General features: G+C 40.6%; 1 protein-coding gene across 9 annotated transcripts in view; it reads right to left on the reverse strand.

Moving 5' to 3' along the window:
• Nucleotides 1-203: 203 nt before the first annotated feature.
• Nucleotides 204-21,503, reverse strand: part of CELF2 (CUGBP Elav-like family member 2) — a 543,341-nt gene continuing 522,041 nt past the window's right edge. For 5 of the 9 annotated variants that reach the window (XM_053977017.1, XM_053977018.1, XM_053977019.1 and 2 more), the window contains 4 exons: nucleotides 15,528-15,647; nucleotides 8,720-8,917; nucleotides 5,800-5,943; nucleotides 204-981 (listed from right to left, as the gene is read on the reverse strand). In XM_053977017.1, the coding sequence (XP_053832992.1) occupies nucleotides 854-981; nucleotides 5,800-5,943; nucleotides 8,720-8,917; nucleotides 15,528-15,647 (590 nt within the window). In that variant the 3' untranslated portion in view covers nucleotides 204-853. Of the gene's footprint in view, nucleotides 982-5,799; nucleotides 5,944-8,719; nucleotides 8,918-15,515; nucleotides 15,648-21,503 lie in introns of all 9 variants that reach the window. The other 4 variants (XM_053977010.1, XM_053977014.1, XM_053977011.1 and 1 more) reach the window with 2 other exon arrangements.

Raw genomic sequence — 21,503 nt, forward strand, 5'->3', positions numbered from 1 at the left:
CAATAAGTTAACAATAGGCAATAAATAAATTCCATTATTTCTGAGGCAGTAAAAATTTTGTATAAAAATAGAAATGCTTTTTACAAATAAAATTTACAGGCCTGTGGCTTTCTTTTTTTTTATTATTATTAAATTTATCTCTCAAGAAACATCAAGTATTGTCACTCATTTTATTTTATTTTTTTTTATTTTAAACCCTGTAGCTTTAGAAACAGATCTCTAAATCTTTTTTACATTAATCCTTTCCAAAAAAACAAGAACTTAAAAAAAAGAAATATAAAGACGACCAGTGTAAAATCAGACTAATATATAACAATACGTTGATTTGAACCGAAAAAAAAATCAGATCTTCTCAAAAAACAAGTTGATGTAGTGGAAAGACTTATTTCAATTTTTGTTGCAAAATAAGTGCTTCAACTGGCATGAGGCCATTTTGTTTAACCTATAAACTGCTGGTGCCACCCTGGTAAAATACGATCCATCCATAGAAAACAACTTTTATTGTGTGCTAATGGCACCAGGGTTCACAGAGTTAAATTGCACATTTTTTTGTGTTTGTGTGTGTGTGTGTGCTGTTTGGAATTTCAAGATGTTTATTTTTGTTTCGAAAAGGAGATAAATTATGCTGCAAAACAAAATACAGTAACACAACTCAGTAATTACTTGGCGAGGAAATGGGAGCCAAGTGCAGTAAGGACAAGTGGGGAGATGGAAGTGGTAACTGTAAAAATAACTGTCCCTTGGTGAAGGTTGGCTCTATGTTCTTTCTTAACCCCCCTGCAGAGGACAGGTTTGCTCATGGGACTTACCCTAAGAAAGCTAAAATAAGAGCAGTAAGCATCTGGGGTTAAGATCAGTAAGGTTTGCTGTCATTTTTGGAGCGTTTCAGCTGAACCTTCAAGCGTTTCATGCCAATCTGAAAGCCGTTCATAGCCTGGATAGCAGCTTGTGCAGAGACCGGATTGTCATAGCTAACAAAACCTGCGAGACACAGAACACAGGTGGGAGAGAAAGTCAGCTCTAGGTTAGAACAAATGTCAGAAGGCATTTTGTTAGAATTTTATGATTGCTATTTATTTGACACATTCACCTGGCTTTCAATTAGTTCTTTGATCACTTTTCATATCCCATTTCCTCCCTGGCTTCCCTTTTACGTTTATAATCCTTCCTTCCATCCTCTTTACATTTATAATATTTCTTTACTAGCTGGGATGCAGTTGGCCAATTTTGGTGCAATGCAGTTTCCATTTTGTTATTTAGATACCTACCTTAGAGATTGAAGATATTTATTACTGTAACACTTTTCAGTGTAGTATCTACATACCTCCCAGTCTATTAGGAAGTGCTATTTAGGCCAGTCTGCAAAAGGGAAGCTGAAACAGCAAGCCTGGTTACAGAATCAACCCCCAAACTGCCTAAACCCACTGGCACACCTGGGTGTGAGTTCATGTGTGCTATGGAACACTCATCTCCTTGGGCTCGGCCTAGGGCAGTTGCAATGTTAATATTTTGTAATTTTACAGCTCCTTCCCGCTCAAGATCTCAGAGTACCTTAATGTTAGTTAATTCAATCTCTTGGTCCCCAAAGAGGTATGCAAACATCAAAATTAAGCAGCATCATAAAGACAATGGTAGGGTTTGATGAGAACTCCAAGATCTGCTCCTCGCATGTGAGCACTAACTAGGAGGATAATGCTTGCTTGGGTAATTCAGAATGGCTGGCCTGGCTCAGATTTCTTTTCCCTGGGAGACTGAAAATGTTCTGTTCATAATATATTCAAATCTCCCTGATTCTGGAAGCTCAAGGTTCATTTTCATATCTGGGCCTCCCACTTGTAATTGCAAAGCTCACCTAACTGCTGCTCTGCCTCAGCTTGGGCTAATTATGACTGCACTCAGCCTGCTGCTATGCATCTGCTTTGAAATGCTCCTTCTTCTTTCCACTTGAATTTGCCTTAACATATATCCCTCCACACTCCTAAAGCATGGATGCCACACACTTTGTCTTCAGTCCTAACACAGGGGCTTCTCAGTGCCTCTCTTTCCTCAGTCAGCTTCATTAATTTTTGCTTAGTGTCTGTGTACTTGGGTTCATGACCTATTTTTACTATTACTTTAACCTATCCTTTATGGCTCTTGCACTGCTGCCCTCTTCCAGTTGTAGAGTCAGTGTTATAATGCTTTCCCCACAGCATAAAATCTTCCCCCCTTATCAAGGTATCCTTGTCCAGCTGTTCTCCTTCATAGATCATCCCGTGGCTTCACCTTAAATTAACTTCACCAAACTATTTAAGTTAAGACTCTTCTCTGACAACTCAGGCTAACTTCTGCTCCTTCCACTCAAAATCACCTCTCGTTTAAACTTCTGCAGACCTTCTCCTGGCCAAAGCCAATATGCTCTATCCATATTGTCCTGTGGTTGATTATTTGTTGCCTCCTTAAGGGATAATAAATGTTCCTCCATACCTTCCTTGGTTTTACTAACTCTTGCCACTTCCTCACTTTCTCCCTGAGATCATTCCCTCTTAAATTTTTTGCCAATTCCTGAGGAGCTTCGTCACTCTCTTCCTTTCTTCCTTTCTCCTATTTGGTTCTAGGAGATCATGTCTGTTCACATGACTCCAATCATTATCTTAGCGCTACGTCCTGTGTCTCCTTCTATTGGCTCTAGGATTGGCTCAGGGATAGCAAAGGGAACTAGCACGAGCTGGGAGGCAGCTGTAGCACTGTCCAGGCAAATGCTCCACAGCTGAGGTGTAGCTACTCCTACCTACCTTGACAATTCAGCATTTCCCTCTACAGCTTTCCTGACCTCCACTTTATTCTCTTAAGTGCATATTACTGCTATGAACTTATCATCACTGTACTTCCTTTCCTTCATACCTGGTTTTATCCACCTGGAAAGTAAGCAAGTGATCTAAACTAGTCACTTGGCATCTGTGGATGGTGAATGAAGAGCAGGAAGCACACTGCTGGCATCAGCCCCTATCATTCAGTTGTTATTCTGATCCACAATTTGTCTCTTTACACAGAATGCAATACTTGCATTAGCTTGTTACACTCTCATCTTCCTTTATTGAGAATCTTCATTTATAAAGCTTATTGAAGAATCTAGAATTCCTTCCCTTTATTTGTATTTTTCTGATTGGACCCATTCATCATTTTTTGTTTGAATTTTAAACCACAGGTTACATGAAGTTGGAATGATGTTTCTTATTAATTCTCAAAGATTCTGTCATGGCAATTCTGATTTTTGTTTTAGATCTTTGGGTATCTCTATAATCAGGATAAATAATTTTCATCATTCAAGTTACAATTTTGCTAAAATGGCTGACTGCATTTCTGCACTGATGTAACTGGGTCCCTCCTCCTCTGCCTTACTTACAGATCTCATTTTTCTTATTCTAACATTTATGAAAGGCAAGAGATAAGCTTGAAGAGTGAAACCTTTTGTCTGCTGAATCAACTAAAGCCCATGGCGCCTGTGAGAACTCATGGAAGAGCACTTCCAGGTGTAAACACACTGTCCTATCATCCTCATCACCATTTAATCCTTGGAGCATTCATTTGGGGTTGGACAAGAAAAGAAAATATGCCTAAGTCCTTTTTTTGCAAAGAAAGGGAATTTTTCATTTTGTGAAGCAGTTTTGCATAAAGATTCATCACTGTCTATCACTCACTCAGAATAAACCTTCCCATTTCTGCCAGACAGACTTGGACAATCTTTACACCTTTTGGATGTTCAGCCTGTTCTCATCTGTAATTTGACTTCCTCCTCCTTTGGGCAGGAGATTGGAAACTCCAGAGTAGGAAGCCCTAAGCATGTACAAATTATTACAATTACAATTACTAGGGGCAAAAAGGCCAAACCAAACCAACAAATAAAAAACCCAAACCCAAACTGTACCAAGTGCAATGACCATTAATGATTCAGGAAAGAAAAGCACTATTGTTGTAGTTTTTGGATGGGAGGACAGAAAAAAAAAAAAAAAAAGGCTTTTTGAAACACAAATATAGGACCAAAACAAAAAAATAGACAATTCTTGCTAATAAAGCTGAGGAGGTGCATGCAGACTATGCCAGTACATTAAGCTAGCAGGACTAATTCTGGCTTTGCCTGTGATTTGCAGCATCACCAAGTAGTCACCCACTGAATCAGAAAACTCAGCTTCATCTGCCACTTCTACTTTTTGTTTTTAAAGCAGAGCTCCCTCCCTGGTGGCAGAATATCTGGGAAGGAAGACTGAGAAATGGAAATATCAGTGAAAGCTGCCTAAAACAGAAAAGACAGAGGATTCCTCTGTCCGTTGGGTGTCGACACCTCCGTTTTCCCTTAAAGAAGATAACTCTGGTGCATTACTAAGTTAGACAATTGTGTCCCACAAACCCAGGCAAATGTGTAAGAAGGTAATCAAAGAGTAAAAGAAAATGCACAAAAAGCAAGTGTGGGAAATGATCTGATGAATTGAGCCACCTGCCCAAACTGATTTACATTCTTTCAGCAGTCACCACAATTGCTGCATTTTGATTAACGTAGCTTGATTTATCTTTTCATCAAGATTCCTGGAGACCTCAACAACGATTTTGTAACCCTCAACATACTAACAGAACTGGCTCCAGATCAATGAGGAGTCCATTTCAATTCCACTTTTCAAATTTGCAAGAGCCTCAGGGACTGCTTTAACCCATTGCAGACACGGGCTGGACTATACTGGTCTAGATACGAATAATTTTTTGTAAAGCCTAAAGAGCTAAATGCTTCAAAAATTAGCTGAAAGACTGTGGGAGAAAGCAGACAGAATGCTACACTCTTTCTGTGAACTGAATCAACTTTCCAAGTGTACTCTCCAATCCTCTTTTGTCATATATACAGGCACATTCCTTTACTCTGGGAAAGAATTGCCACTTTAAAGAAAATTCCAGTACTTTGTATCAACCCTTGCAAAACTCATGTTTAAGAGATTCCTTCCTCCTACTAAATCCTCACTGTGTCTTGCATAAGACCATAATTATTAGACCAACGCTCCAAAAGTTTACCACTCACTCACATTCTCTGCTGCACTCCATCAAAGCACTGAACTGGTACATCTCTGCTGTTCCAAAGACATCAGCCCTCCTAATCAACCCTAAAACTATTTTTATACCAACACATCATCTCCTCCTCTGCTGTGATCTAATTTTCTGACAGCTCAAAGTATTTTCTGGGAAACTTGACACTGATCTTGTGAGGCTCTCTTCATCCCTGCCCTAAGGTAAGGGAGATGCCACCTTCCACAACACACTGGAACCCACTCACAACAGCTAGAGCTGCATATCTAGACATAACTGTCTGCAGAATATTCTGAACTACATGTACACACCATTCAGTCACTAACTGCAAAATCTTGTACTTAATTCAGAAGAAAGAAATTCCTGTAATGTAGAAGCAATGGGTTAAACATAGAGCATTTTTAAGTGGCTCAGCTATACAATAGAGAATAATTAGGTATCCATAATAAGGCAATTTAATAGTATACTAAATGACATTCCCCCACACAGGGTATAATTAGTTTCATGTACTTGACACATTCATGCGAGATGTCAGACTGGAAGATTATTATTGGTTTTTTTCATTTCCAATTTTTAGTTAAAAGTAGTTTGTCTGTGCATCTTCCTGCTCATTTGAGGATTAACAGTCTATTATTTTTGGAATGATTTTCCAGCATGACATTTCTCACATTGTTGTTAATTTTCTTTCCTGGCCCCTTTTCAGTATAGTGCATGTAGCTTTTACTATTGGATTTATTAAATTTGACATACCAAAGCACTTGCTCAAATTGGTCTGTTTGTCAATGAAGACTTTAGCAGAGATAACATTTCCAAAAGGCATGAACATCTGCAGAATGTCCTGGTCTCCAAACTCCTGGGGGAGGTGGTAAATAAAGAGGTTTGCCCCTTCTGGACCTTTAGGAAAATAAAATAAAAAAAAAAAAAAAAGAAAAAAGAAGTATGAAAACAGCTATTACAAGTGCTACATTTAATCTGTTTTTCCATAATACTTACTGAAGCTGATGGTCAGAAAGCATTTCACTTTCTAACTCTGAAGGAACAAAAGCAAGTGGATCATCAAAGGAGCACAGCTGAAATGCACCTCTTGAGAGCATCCCATCTTGAAAAGTGTTTACATTGAAAAGTGTTTATTTCATAACTCTACTACAGAAGTAGTTAAATTCATCCTCTTTCTTCAATTTACCTGAGTGTCTTTCAGTATAATTAAGTTTAGGAAAACAGGTACAGAATGTATTGGCTCTCAAAATGCCCCAAGAACTGCACAAGGAGTCCTCTGCTGCTTCCAACACCTGCATGGATTTGTTAGTTTAATTCCAGTTGAAGGAACTTATGGAAATATAAGGAGGTGAGCTCAGATTTGAGTAACACAGATTTAAACTCGAAGGGCAAGAAAATGGTGCAGATAGGAATAAAAATAGTAAGAAGAAGCACACCTTGTGACTTAAAAGTCAGTGAAGTCAGTGAGAAAAAGACATTGAGAATTAAATTTGTACTGACTCATTTCAAAATGAGCTTTTTTTTTTTTTTTTAATATAAATCCCCCATAGAAAGATCTGTCTCCTGGAAGAAGCTCTGTAAAGCAAGTATTTTAAAGAAGTTCAAAATTAAGTAGTTGGGTTGCAATTAAGTGGCTTTAGACTTAGTTCAGTTTGCAAACAAAGGTGTAAACTCAAAGGTGCTTTGAATATTTTCCTTACAGACAAGATTTGAGACATTTATTATTAAAGGTGTAGGTTAAAACATTCATCCTAGTACTGATAGGTTATTTTTTTCCCCTAGCTCAATAGCAACACACTGGAAATGAGCAATGGATACCAGGAAGAGTGTGATATGTGATGGAGCCAGATGTGGCCTCCATGCAGACTCCAGCAGCGTAAGTGGTACACAAAGGGAACAAGCATTTCTGCTAAAACCACACCTAACATAGCCTGATTACATAGTCCCTTGCTTAACGGAACCTAAATGTGCTCAGATGTGATGTCCTTGGTTTTCTGGAGAGGAAGAGGAAAGCGCTCATGAGATTTACAGAGCCACAGAGCCTCACCTCTCCTACACAGAATAAGACTGGCTGCTCTCTCTCAGCCTGAAGGAAAAGGTAGCAAAGTTTGCCCAAAAGAAGGAGATAAATGAATTAGATTAAAAAAAAAAAAAGTAATTCTGAGGAGGCAGGAAAAAAAATATATAATAAACTTGTCACTTGGAACTTTTTCTTCTTGTCACAAGTAAATTATCAATCCCAGCAAATAATGTTCTTTTAAATAGTAGGGGAAAAAAATTGCTAAATAATATTTAAGAGCATATGCACAAGGGAGTTCACTGTGCTTCAGCATTTAATATTTACATAGCATTTTTCTCTGGTACTTGTTTATCCTCAACCACTCCAGACTCTTCCATCAGAAATCATGGTAAGAGACAAAACATTGCTGTCAGTATTCAGTAGTGGAATTCACTCACTTGAACTTAACCACCTACTAACAGATACAAGATATATAACAAAAACATTGTGTTTTAAAAAGAATGCTGGCAATTCATAAAAATAAAAAATAAGCCTAAAGTTGATTGGAATGTTTCTGAACAGAGAAAAATTAAAATAGTTAGAAAAAAAAAATCAAGCTGGCCTTCACTATGTATCTTGCAATGACACCAAATAAACATTTTTTTTCTGGTGTCAAATTCTCTATTGTCACTGACCAAAGGGCCTGAGGTGAAAGATAAATGCAGAAAACAAAAAATATGGAAAAAAAATTTTAAAAATTCCCTTTCATTTTAAATAATTCAAGCTTTTAGCAGCAAATGAAGGAAACATTTGAGAGAAAATATACATTTTAACTCCAGTGTTGCTATACAATAACGAGCTGGGGGAATGCCAAATTTGTCTTCCTAGGAAACACATCCCATAATGATACAAAATACTATTTCAAAAGAGGATAAAAAAGATTTCTCTTGAGGATATTATACTAGGTTTATTTCCAAAGCTTATCCTTGGCAAGAGCAGTAGTGACAACATAGATACAGTCTTAGAAAGCATGCACTATTTTCCTGTCTTTGTAGAATTAGCTGGAAATTAGGACAGGAGAAAGCAATGAAAACAGAAACAACCCCCCTGAAAATGCCTGGGAAGCATGAAGGGGAACGGAAGAGCGAAAAGGGTAGCCTCATTTTCCTAAACACCTTGTAATTAGTATTCATTTATTCTTAGCAATAACTTCCTGAGGTTTATTTGCTGTTGGTGTGGGGAGAGGGGGGCAATCATTCACTTAGCTGCTTCCTCACAAGACCCACAATTAAGTAAAGAACCACTCAAAGTGAAAACGGATCTTGTCATTAGCTCAAAACCTTAATCAGATTAACTCCACTATGACAGAAAATGGAAACCAGAAGACAAAATTGCATCCACAGAGGGATGATTTTTGTTAGCAGCACCTTTTTATGTGGTAGTTGGTAAATGCTTTTATATAAGGAAGGGATGGGTGGCAAAGTATAACTTGAAGGACAGATGGCTGAAAAGTGAAACACATCGGACATTAAAGAAGGTGACAGTGGCAAGCAGGAGAAAACTGGAGGAAGAAGAGATCACAGATTAGACTGCCTGAGGCCTCCCACGAAGCCTCCAGGAGGAAAACAGCCGCGTGGCACCGCTTGGGCTGGGTTTGCTGGCGTGGGCACTTACCTTCCTTCTGGCTGCCCGCGGCGCTCTGCTGCTGCAGCAGGCTCTGGCTGTAGAGGGTGGGCAGCGCGGCGGCCGCGTACTGCTGGATTCCTGAGTAGGCCTGGGTGAGCGCGTCCATCGTGCCGGCCGTGCCGTTCGTCAGGCCTGTTGCGCCGAGTCCTCCGTTCAGGGCCGCCATACCTGAGAGCATTTGAGCAACTTTACAAAAAACCCAACAATAGAGAAAAGAAATTGCACTTGTTCATTAGTGCTTTCCGAAAGTCGTTGGTATTATACGACACTGACGACGACAGCAGTGCATGCAGCTCGGCACGTCACCAAATGGGACTGAGGACAAAGAAACACGACTTTGGCATCAGGATCACTTCAGCACAAGGGTTGCACAGTCAAATGGACTCGCATGCAGCCTGCTACTGGCAAGTACTACAGCTCCGTGCTCCTGAGAGCCTCTCTGCTTGTCCTCCTCGACACCTGTGCTTCTGCTGCGGGTGTCTGAGGCTGGCAGTGGGGGACCTATGTGAGCTGTGTCCTTGTCTGTGGAAAAAGCAGTCTGTGAGGAAAGCCGCTCTCTCTGACCAGAGTCTTCAGCAACAGCCACGACAACACCAGATCAGAAGTGTTTTGCTTACACAGAGTAAGCAGAAAACCCTGATTAACTGCATTTTAAAACAGGTCTTTTTCAACCTGAATGATTCTATTATAACCCTCTACAATTACAGACTTTGTCCCTCTAAGCTTGTGGTAGAAAGATGGACTGTGATGCTCTCTGCTTCCACCCCCTCCTCTAGTTACTCCAGTCACTCCACAAGAGATGAACAGCAGCCCACCCAGAGTGACTAAAAATACTTTATCCAGACTAGGCATTTTTCATGAAGAAACAAAAGCAGTTATTTCTAGCAATGTTTTTCTTCACAAGAGAAGCAGAGTCACTTTTTTTTTAACTTACAGCAATTCTACATCCTGATAAGTAAGAGTAATTTAACTGGGATGGCTGCTAAAGAGGAAATTTCAGATGGGATTGCTAGCTGTGCAGAAAATGACATCCCTCATCCGTGCAAACAGTGTGGGCTGCATAAGGAGTTGTACTACTCTGATTTGATGGTGGACAAACTCCTGAGCTACAGCTTCCCTCCTCTGCTTCTATTGCTCAGCATGACTCCAAAATGAGTTATGTTGAAGTTAACAGTGCTAGCATGTCTTTTAGAAAATTCCAGAAAAAGTGAATTTGCTGTTGGAAGTTGAAAGCATGGCAGGGTTCAGAGCCCTGCTCATCTTCCACACACCCAGCCTATGTCAACCTGAGCACTGAGAGTATATCAAGACTAAGAGTCAGAGCATGTTTTCTGCACAATTAGCCATCCCAGCTCCCCAGTTTCTAGGTGAACAGCTCACAAACAACTTAAAAGGCTTAACAGGACCATAGAGGTACAGAAGATCAGTCACTAGAAAAATGGGGAGGGCACCCAGAATCACCAGCGGTCATTTCTTAGACATTCTCTAATGTTTTGGTTGGTAAAATGGTGGGTGAAGATGTGACTGGTGGTGTCGTATTAAGATCCCAAAGAGAGGAACAGTAAAGAGAAGAAAAGGGCTTAATTTCAGAGCAATAATAAGGGTTGGTATGTAAATTGGGGAAAAGTGGGGAAATTAAGCAGAGGACACTTTATAGTAAATTAATAATTAAATCTATTAGACTGAGAAACAATCTTCAAGGAAGATGGCAGAAACCTTATCACGTGTAATTTAGATACAGGAAGAATACTGCAGGGAATTATCCAGCATTGACAGAGGAGGATAAAGATGCTGACCCCAGTATCCTTCTGCCTCTTATGTAGATTTGAAAAGCATATTCCTGTGAGTCTCCAATAATCAGGACAATTGCTCAAGTGGCACCTTTTTGGCTCCACCAGACTCTGTGCCAATTAAGAGAATTGTACTGCATAAATTATACCTTTTGATCTTACTATAATTTGTGTGACTAAACACTTGACAGAGATGTGATATTCTTAGCCTTTCCTTAATAAAATGTCTCACTTTGAAGACTTCTCTTTCCCCTCCACCCCACTCCAGAGCATCAGTGTACCCTAATGGGATGTACTGGCTGCCACTGCTTCGAACAAAAACCCCTGACAGAGCTCAACAGACCTGGGTATTTCTTGTATAATGGTTCCAGTTATAAAACTGTATTGAGTTTGTGTGGTAGTGGGGGGGATAAAGGGGTGGTTTCTCTGAGAAGCTGCTGGAAGCCTCCCCTATGTCTTACAGAGCCAATGCCAGATGGCTCCAAGATGGACCTGCTGCTGGCCAAGGCCCATCAGTGACAGTGGTAGCACCTCTGAGGTAACTTGGTAAAGGAGGAGAAAAAACCCTGTGCAATGGTAACTGCAGCTAGAGAAGAGAGGAGTGAGAATGTGTGAGAGAAACAGCTCTTCCAGGTTGATGGAGGAGGAGCAGGAGCTGCTCCAGGCACTGCAGCTGAGATTCCCCTGCAGCCCCTGGTGCAGCCCATGGTGAGGCAGCTGTGCCCTGCAGGACATGGGGGTCCATGGGGGAGCAGAGATCCACCTGCAGCTCATGGAGGAGCCCACACCAGAGCAGGTGGATGCCCAAAGAAAGCTGTGACCCCACAGGAAGGCAGTGCTCCTGGCAGGACCTATGGAGAGAGGATTGCACTGGAGTCAGTTTGCTGTCAATACTTGTGACCCCATGGGGGACCCACTCTGGAACAGCCTGAAGGGAGATGCTGTGGAACAGACCCACACTGGAGCAATTTGTGGAGTGTTGCAGCCTGTGGAAAGGGACCCACATTGAAGAAGCAGGTGAAGAACTCTATCCTGTGGGAGGGACCCCATGCTGGAGCAGAGGAGCAGTGTGAGGAGACCACCCCTGAAGAGGAAGGAGCTGCAAGAACAATGTGTGATGAACTGACTGCAACCCCCATCCCTTGTCCTCCTGCACCACTGGGGACAGTAGGTGAAGAATTCAGGAATGAAGTTAAGCCTGGGAGGAAGGTAGGAGAGGGATGAAGGTGTTTTTAAGATTTGGTTTAATTTTTCATTATTCTACACTGAATTGATTGGTAATAAATTAAACTAATTTCCCCAAGTCAGGAGTGTTCTGTCTGGTAAGTCATCTCTCCCTGCCCTTACCTGAACTCACAAACCTATTGTTATATTTTCTCTCCCCTGTCCAGTTCAGGAGGGGGAGTGACAGAGTGGCATTCAAAATATTGTAATAACAATATTAATAACAAAAACTCTATAAACAATATTTTTATAATAAATGTACAATATACAATATATTATTGTATAAATAAATATTACTACTAATAATAATTTGATCCTGAGGCTGACTGTTGCCTGCTCTGCTGTTCTGTACTTAGGTTTGTGTCACTGCTTACACAGGACTGGTTAAACTAAAGGCTCCTGATAAAGCAGCTTGTATCTCTCTTTTTATTAGAGTGTTGAAATAACTTGATAACAGAAGTAGCATTAGGATACCGTGTTATCTTTGGTGAGTCATTGGCCTATTAGATAAACATGCTTTTTGTTGCAGTGGGCAGCATCCTCCCCCTTCTTTCCCCTGAAATTAATAGCACTTCCCGCCCAGCGGTTCCAGATCAGCCATCAGCCAGACAACCCAGCCCACAGCATTGCTCCTGGGAAGGGCACAGCTACTGCTGCCACAGCCCACGGGTGGCTTACACCTCCCTCCTGAGCAAAACACAGCTGCAGAAAGCACCCAACACTTTCTGTTCTTACATTTTAATGAAATCTGCAAGGCCCAGCTGCTGTTACGCATCTCTGCCATCTCTTTATTATCTCTATCAATGCACCTCAGTCACACACTGAACTCTGGTCCCTTCCTCCCTTCTGTGAAATAACCTTTTGGAGCCTCTCATCTATGGCCTTCTACTATTCTGAGTTTCTCTGCATAATACAAAAGCAACAAAGCTCGGCAAGTCCAAAGGTCTCTCAAAGTGCTTTTCAAGCACCTTCAAATCTGTCATGAATAGTTTTATCTCTGTTTTACAGATGTAAATAAGGGGGCAAAAAGGCTAAGTTACTGCCCTGGGGTCACACACAAATACTGTGCCATAGCTGTCCAGTATCCTGAAAGTATGGTCTTCTTTCTTAATTGCAAAGAATCGCTTCCTCCCTCTTTAGTAATTTTTCCTCATAATTCATAATTCTTTTTGGTACTTAGATTTGTTAAATTTACATGTTCAAAGCAGACAGTCTAATGTTTTGCCATTTAAAGTTTTAGGTGCTTCAAGAATAATGGGTGGAAGACTAAATCCCCACACTTAGGTACAACTGCTGCCAAAACCTTGGAGACACCTAAACTTACCATATTCCACTTTATGTAAGGCCTCCAGACATCTTTTTAAAATGCTTCGTTCTACAATGACAGCACTATCAACCTCCATAGCACAGCTTCTTTTCACAGACCCAGAGAGGACCGAGAAAACAGATGAAAGCCTTCTAGTGAGCTCAGCATGGAAGACATTCTCCATGTGATTCTCAGGTGCAGGGCAGGACTTGGCTTAGGCAGGAGAGCATCTCTTCAAACCTCTGTATAAATCAATGCCCAACCCCAGTGCCACCTTCTGATTAATTTTTGGGTTAAGCTCTGCTTGACCTGTGCTTTGGATTTTCTAATTCCCCAGCCAGAAGCAGGTAACCCAATTCCCAATTCACTGCACAGTTACTTCAGGAATGTCCATGGCTAGTGAATACTTTTTATGGGCTTGCTTATGACCATGGTATAAGCCATGTTAGTGTGGAGCATCAGACTTATTGAACACGAGGTTTCCCAGAGGCAATCTCCCAGGTGGGTTTGAGTGTGCATGACTGAGTCAGACATGGTCATCAGGAAAAGCCCCAAACTGTCATTAAAATAGGGGAGGTTATTGTAATCTGAGCAATGCTTCACTATCATCAGCATCCTGAGTGGCAGAAAGTGATAATCAAATTCCCTTTTAAAGTGCTCTAATGCTGAGTTGTGTCATGAGGAAGTAGTTTCCCCTCTTTAGCTCTCTCTCAAGTATGTATATACATAGACAGACATACTCACATACATTTTGTAAGCACTATACACATATCCATAGAAACAGCCATGAAGAAGATTTGGGACTGCAGTCACTGTCAGTACAAGTCCATGGAAGCAATGGTGACTTAAAACAAACTGAAATTTGGTACCAGGTTGTGAATACATCATTAATACTTCAAATGACACATGCAGATAAGTTTGCACACATATCACCTCAAAATACTTGCTTAGAAAATGTAAACTCATTGCTTGCAGCTTAGCAAGGAGTGCTAAAAGGAGTGCAACAGAAGGGTTCCCACACAATGAGCTCACAGGATTCACTCCTGCTTGGTTTTTATGAAGGGGTACATTATGTTGGAGTGCTCCAGTGTGCCTGGAGCTTGCTGAGGGGAAGGAGTAGGATGTCATATTTTGCTCTTGATACTATGATTTTTTTATACAACAAGTGAAGCACAATGACTGTTAATCAGAAAGGACATTTAATAGTTTCTTACTCATGAAAGGGTAGCTCTCACTACAAGAGCTCACGAGAAGAGAGGAAGTAAGTTAGACTTCTTTGCATGCCATTTCCAGTGGTTTGCTTTGACACTAATGGGATAAGAAGAAAGGAAACTAAAATCTGCCATTTTGGGACCTAATACCAATTTTTTTTACGTTGTCCTTGAGTTGTGTTTACAAAGAGGTTGTTTTGTGTGAAATGCACATGTCCTTGCCAGAAGCAAGTCCTGTTTTACACGAGACCCCCATGCAACCATTCAACATTACTACATGGACATTCATAAGCCCCCTTCCTTCCCAGCTCCCAACAATGCCAACCAGAGATCACAGAACAAAAGGATTGGGTGAGCAGCCAAGTAACAGTGACAGAAAGGACATCATGCAGAGCATCAGAGTGAGCAAGAGATACTGAGGAGGACATCCATTCCTGAGGGTACATTATGATGGGTCATGGACTGGCAATGACCCAATAGATTCCTTGCATTGCAAAAGGAAATGCAAGGAGCAACAGCAGCTAAAGAATAAAAAAGAGGGAGGGGGAAAAATGCAGCTGGGCAAATCTCTTCTGTTACAGACAAAGGTGAAGTCATCGTAGCAGAAACAATAATTTTAAAAAATCCTCCTTCTTCAAGAAAATCTTGACCACGGCTAAGAACAAAGAAGAATGTTCTAACAACTACTGGCATCTACTTAGCTGGAGATGCCAGGGTTTGTTAAGATGTCATAGGATAGGTGTACCCTGGCATTACAGGGGACTGACTACGTGTTCTTCTATACTTGCCAATTAAAAGACAAAGACTTGCTTTCATTTTTAAAGCATGTTGCTCTCAAGTCAATTAGATATTTCTTACAGATGTTTTAAAGGATTGCCTCTGTGGCATTACATTTCTGAGTGAGATTTTTTACATTGGGCTGATATACCTGTTGTCAGACTCCCTCAAGGAAAAAGGAGCCTCTCCTACAACCTTGACAACCCAAATCCCCAGTGACAATTCTTTTACCTTCCATATGTACTGCAAGAAGAGGAGTCTTTATGCAGGGACACAAGAAAATTCACTTTGCAGAGCAAACTGTGTGAAACTAAAAGACTCCAGAGAACTACATATGTAGTAGTAGTATGGAACTGAAATCAACTTGACCCCCTTATTTGGTGCAGAGATTAAAAATCAAATTATCACTTTGCAATTGATAGTTTTTGTGGCATGATTATTGGGGAAGGCTGTCCACCACAGCAATAAATACTCACTGTTTACGGTACCTGCTAGTGCATTAATATTATTCAGTCCAACAGTGGCTCCAGCCAGTCCTTGGAGAGTACCCAGAGAAGTCAAAGAATTCATGGCCGCACCAGCTGTGGAATTAGCAGTTGATGCAGCCACTGAAAGGAAAAAAAGCAAAGCAAAATTAAGGCAATTAAGTTGGTTTATTTTATTTGATCACAGAGCAGCTTACAATCACACACAGGAGCACAACAGGGCTACTTGCAAGGAGAAGGAAAAAAGAAAATGAGATCAACAAGACCAATCTTGTTCAAGACATTAACAGCGTGATTGTTCATGGGAAGTGTTGGTGAGTCTAGAACTGCAAATACTAGATCACAAAATTCAGTGCTATTATTTGCAAATAAAATACCAAACCAGTATGTCTGGGATCAGACACTTTCTCAAAAGTTTGTCAATCAATCTAGCAACCCAGGTTGATCAACTAACCAGGCTTTTGAGAATTTGCCACACACCTCAAAGTCCATCATTACACAAACAAGAATTACTCAGTAATTTTGTCATACAACAGAATACTATTCTGGGCCCCAAATGTTAAGACTAATTTTAATTATTCTGAAGACACTGTGCTCTAGGACACTGAATAAACTTCATTTAAAGACCTGAAGATCAGAATAAGAAGAATGACCAGGCAAATGCAAAATATAACTACCATTCATTTTATTGCAGGCTTTTATCCTGGCCTTTGTACATAGATAGTCATGTATATGCACAACTGTGATACTGTATGTATCCCCAAAAGCTCTGCCAGAGGGGAAAAGATGGAAATAATGTCCTTGATGCTACAATGTCAAGGGAATCATGAAGGTGGTAAGATGAATCCATCTAAATTATGTGTTTAGGGAGAGAAAGAGACTTGTCATAGAAAGTAGTAAAAAGTCATCATTTGGGATAGGTTGGGTGAACTAGAAATACCTGCCTGTCTCACAGAAGTGCCTTGGATAACCAGTGTAGATTAAACACTTAACTCACAGGTAGGTAAAGGCTTACCAGATGAATCACACTCATAAAAGCTGCAGAAGCAATTAAGTTTTTAGCTTGTCTCCTGAGCCCTATTTTCATGTATCAGTCATAAAGACTTCCTTTCTTTTTCTGTTATAACGTTGCATTATCTTAGGAAAAGTGAACATTTAAAGTCAGAGTTTTGTTGATGATGTACTGGAGGCACATCATATCTTCAACCAGGCTTTTTTTGCTCCTATTCATTACCTAGCTATGAAATAGTTAAAATCACTTTTATGTGATGCTTTTTTGGGCTGTCAAACACATCAGACTACTCAGTGAACCCTCAAGAAAGTGAAGTCTCTAGAGCTGACAGGATCCAGTAAAGAAAGTAGGAGGTAACTTTTTCACTCTGTGGGTAAACCTTGAAGCTCTAACCTACAAATAACCTGCCTTTGCAACATTAAGACCCACCAAAGACAAGTTTTCACACTCTTGGGGCCTCAAAGTACAAAGAACATTCTTGCTGTGGGGGAAGAGAGATTTCCAGACTCCGTTATGCAGTCCTTGTCTCTTAACATCTGCGATGTTAACTTGAATAATTTTGTATGTTGCAAACAGAAGCAGCTTTGGTTATTCAATCTGTCCCCACAAAGCAATAAGAATCCAATAATGTCTTTGATTAAAAAAAAGTAATTAAAAAAACAAGCAAAAAACCCCACTTTTTTTTCAGATAATGTGGACACCAACAGAGAAAAGAGAAAAAAACCAAAGTGAATTCCCCATGACCAACACTGGTCTGTGTTTCTGTCAATGCTCATTAGCAAAAGATTTAAATGGCGTATATAAAACTCAAATCTGAAGAATCTGATTAGTTTTGACTTGACTAAATTCCATCCATTTTCTGCTTTAGAGGATTATTACCATTTTCTCTTGAGGAAACACATATAGTTAAGAAATGAGAGAAATGGGGACTAGGAAACTGCCTGTAAATTACATTAAAGCTGGGGACAAATAGCTCCCGTGAACAAGAGCCATATGCTTATGTATAGTCAACACATCTGTTGGAGAAGGCAAAAAAAATCTGTTTAAAACCTTCCCTCTTGTGCAGCCCACAGTGAATTATGGGGGCTCTTATTCCTGGCTGCTCAAACACATGCTCCAGGGATGGTCAGTATCTGGGGCCAACATCTCTTTTTTTCTTTTTTTGGTATCAAGTTTCTCTATTCCATCAGGCAAATAAAGAGCAGGTGCCTCAGTGCTTCTCCCACTTGAAGCTGCAATGTAGATTATCTAGTTTGCCTGAATAAAGACTTGGCACATGCTGTACAGTACTGGGTGCAGCCCTAAAGCAACCCAGGAACAAGTGTTATGTTGTTGTGGTGTTTCTTCTGCTTAGAAGTGATCTGCCTCACAGATGCAATGGGACAATGCTCTTTCCTCTTTGGCTTAAATATTTCTTTGACAAGAAAGAATTGGAACACATTGTGTGGTTTCCACCATCTTAGTGAAGAGGGCGTGAATAGAAATGAACTCCTTTTTTTATGGTGCTTGGAGAGATCAAGCAACCTCTGCATGAGGCTTCCTGAGAGACTCCACGCTAATTGATTGAGGCCTGTATGTATGAAATAAAGGTGAAGACAGACAGAAGAGCTAAAATGTTACCATAAAGGGGCTATAAAAGGTCCAAAATATTAACAGAGGTGAAAATTTCTAACAAAATGCTGTATAAAAACTAACAGATGAAGCAGTGGCATGCCTCGTCCCCCAGAATTCTAAGGGAAGATGAAACAAAAGTTAAAAGGTCCTACAAGACAAGCATGAAGGCTTATACCAGCTGAAAGTTTTTACTTTGTGTGCTCCCAGATGAAATCCATCTAGAAACAAGGACTGTGCTTCTCCTGTCCTTTGCCATTTTCTAGTTGCTTTCAACTAAAAAAATGTAACATATATTAAACTGAAGGGAAAGAAGAAAAATCACATGCCTTGTGGTAACAGCAAATGACTGCACTACTTTGGGGGAACCTGTATAACTCTCTTGTGTCAGCAAAACTCTCAGGCTCCACAAATGCTCAGAGTAATGGCAAAGGAAGAATAATTCACTGTCAGAATACTTTCTATATTTATGTCTTTTAGTTGTCCAGAAGACAAAAATAGATTGGCTCCCTACATAATTTATAAATTGGGTTTTACCAGGTTCCTCTGACACCAAATAAATGAAAAAAAGGAAAAAACAAATTCACAACTCCCTCCATTCTCCACACCAGAACATTCACAGAATCACAGAATATGCTGAGTTGGAAGGGACTCACAAGGATTATCAAGTCCAGCTCCTGGCCCTGCACAGGACACCCTAAAAGTCACACCCTGTGCTCAGAGCATTGTCCAAATGCTTCCTGACAATGAACTCCATCAGGCTCAGTGCTGTGACCACTGCCCTGGGGAGCCTGTTCCAGTGCCCAACCACCACCTGGGTGAAAAACCTTTTCCTGATATCCAACCTAAACCTCCCCAGCACAACTTCAGGCCATTCCCTCAGGTCCTGACACTGGGCATCCCCCGGGGAAGAGTTCAGTGCCTGCCCCTCCTTTTATTATGCTTCCTCCATTTAACAGATAAAATTTTTGCTATCAGCTTCAAGCTTCAAGCCAAGAGGCTTGGCCTTTGGTTAATATATTCATTGACAAAGTTCTCTTTGATACAGAGAACACGTTTTTATTTGGAGTGGTTGCTCTACACAATACAGATATTTGTGTTTAACTAGTAATGCTGCACTCATGGAGATCTTTAAGGCTGGAAGGAGCTGGCATTTTCAAATGTTCTCAAAACATTCACTTCTTCCTATAAATGGTTATAACACCTTTTAGGTCAGTGTTTTTTTTTTTTTAACAGCAATGAGCCATTTCTCTTTTAAATTTTTATTTAAGCAACACTTCAACACAATTCCTAAAAACTATGCCAACCTAGAAAAACAACAGGAATTAGCATAGAAACTTTTGGCCATTCTTTTGGCTAGCTTATGTCAATAGAGTCATAATGATTTACATCATCTGGATTTGTCTCAGCTGGAAAACTGGATTCAGGATAACAGCATCTAGGAAAGGCAATGATGTGTAAATATTTCTTTGGCTTTGTTCCCCAGACTGTGGATGGAATTAATTTCCCCACCTATGGCAGCCTTGTTGTTAGTTTAAGCTAGTCTAGTCAAAACTAGACTCTTTCTGAGATTCAATGACCTCCAATTCAGACACCCTACCTTTAGATTTCTATTTCAGGTTGGGCTGAATTGCCCTAAAGACCACATGCATGAGCTCAACTACCAGATGCTACTGGTGCCTTTCCCAGTTTTCCCTCAAACTTCTTGTGCTGTCCTGGATAAAGCAATTGCTATGATTTTTGTTGCAAGATCTTCTGCTTCTTCACAGTTGCTGCCTGTCTTTTAGAAAGCTGTATCTTAGAGGCACAGGCACATTTTTTGTCACACTTATTTACTTCCTACACCTCAGACAAAGAAGTGCCCTTGGTAGAGCTTCTTGCTATACTGAAACCACAGACCTATGCTTGTAGTATAGCCTTGGGCAAATCCCACCATTCTCATGTCTCAGGACAATTTATAAAGTGAATCATAGAATCAAAGAATGATTTAAGTTGGAGGGTATCTTTAAAGATGAGCAAGGAGTGATCTTCAACTAGAACAGGTTGCTCGAAGCCCCATCCAACCTGACTGTGATCGTTTCCAGGGATGGGCCATCCACCACCTCTCTGGGCAATCTGGGCCAGTGTCTCACCACCCTCATAATAAAAAACTTTCTTCCTTGTATCTATAGTCTAAATCTACCCTCTTTTAGTTTAAAAGCATTGCCCTTTGTCCTATTTCTACAGACTCTGCTAAAAGGTTTGTCCTGATCTTTCTTGCAGGCCCACTTTAAGTACTGGAAGGCTGCAATAAAGTCTCCCTGGAGCTTTCTCCGGGCTGAGCAACCCAACTTCCTTAGCCTTTCCTCATAGGAGAGGTACTCCATCTCTCTGATGATCTTCAGGAGTTCTTTTCCCACAGTGGAGGTCAGGGTCTGGGAAGGCTGCTGAAGACAAAGAACTAAACAACCCACCTCTGACAGTTGCACTGAAGGAAAGGACCTATTCCAATCACATATATGCCACTATGTTTTAGCAGAGAAATGGTTTGCAGTGTGTAGTCAGGCTCATTCTTTCCTTATTTTTTTTTGGTAAATGTCTAAATGACAAGAAAAAATCAAGTGACTTCTCAGCAAAGTCCTATACCACAAAAAACCCTGGATCTCTTGGAAACTCCCTGCTATATGTGCTAACTAGGCACTATTTATGGGCAGTGTAAATTGTGCACTTCTCCATTCCTCTCCACTTTGTCTTGTCCCCTTCCTCCTTTTCCAACATGGGTATCCTGTTTGGAAATGATACACAAACTGCAAGTCTTGGAGTAAGATACTAAGCACATAAGGCATTATAAACATTTTAAGTGAAGCTTCTTATTGGAAACATTATTTTGGTTTTAGGGCAGGACTAGCAGAGAGAATGGGCAAAGAAAAGCAAGGGCAGCTTCAGCTCTTTGTGGGCATGGAGAGTTGCTCTACACCCTGCCAACCCCATCCATGTGAAGAGCAGCTATAATGTTTCTGGAGCAGAACCAGATTTCTGGTGCTGCAGGGCTTCAGGGCAGCTCCAAGACTGGCTTAACAATGCTGGGACTTTCCACACAGAGATCCACAATGGTAAGTAACTGTGTCAGCCCTGCTGACAGCTTTCCTTTAGGCAGCCCTTGCTTACACCCCACAATTGTCTGTCACTATGAATGCATGGCACAACAGGAAGCTCAGTGTTTAGTCTGATATCAGCCACTTGCTTATCACCACTCACTTATGAACCACAACTTCGTTCTTATTGTTTTACTTAATGGAGAGTTTAAATAACTCAGTGTTCAAGTACTTCTTTTGCTCCAGTTAAGATGATGTAGTAGTGCACCAGGGATCAATATT

Source organism: Vidua macroura, chromosome 5 (assembly GCF_024509145.1).
Source record: "Vidua macroura isolate BioBank_ID:100142 chromosome 5, ASM2450914v1, whole genome shotgun sequence".
Lineage (NCBI taxonomy): Eukaryota > Metazoa > Chordata > Aves > Passeriformes > Viduidae > Vidua > Vidua macroura.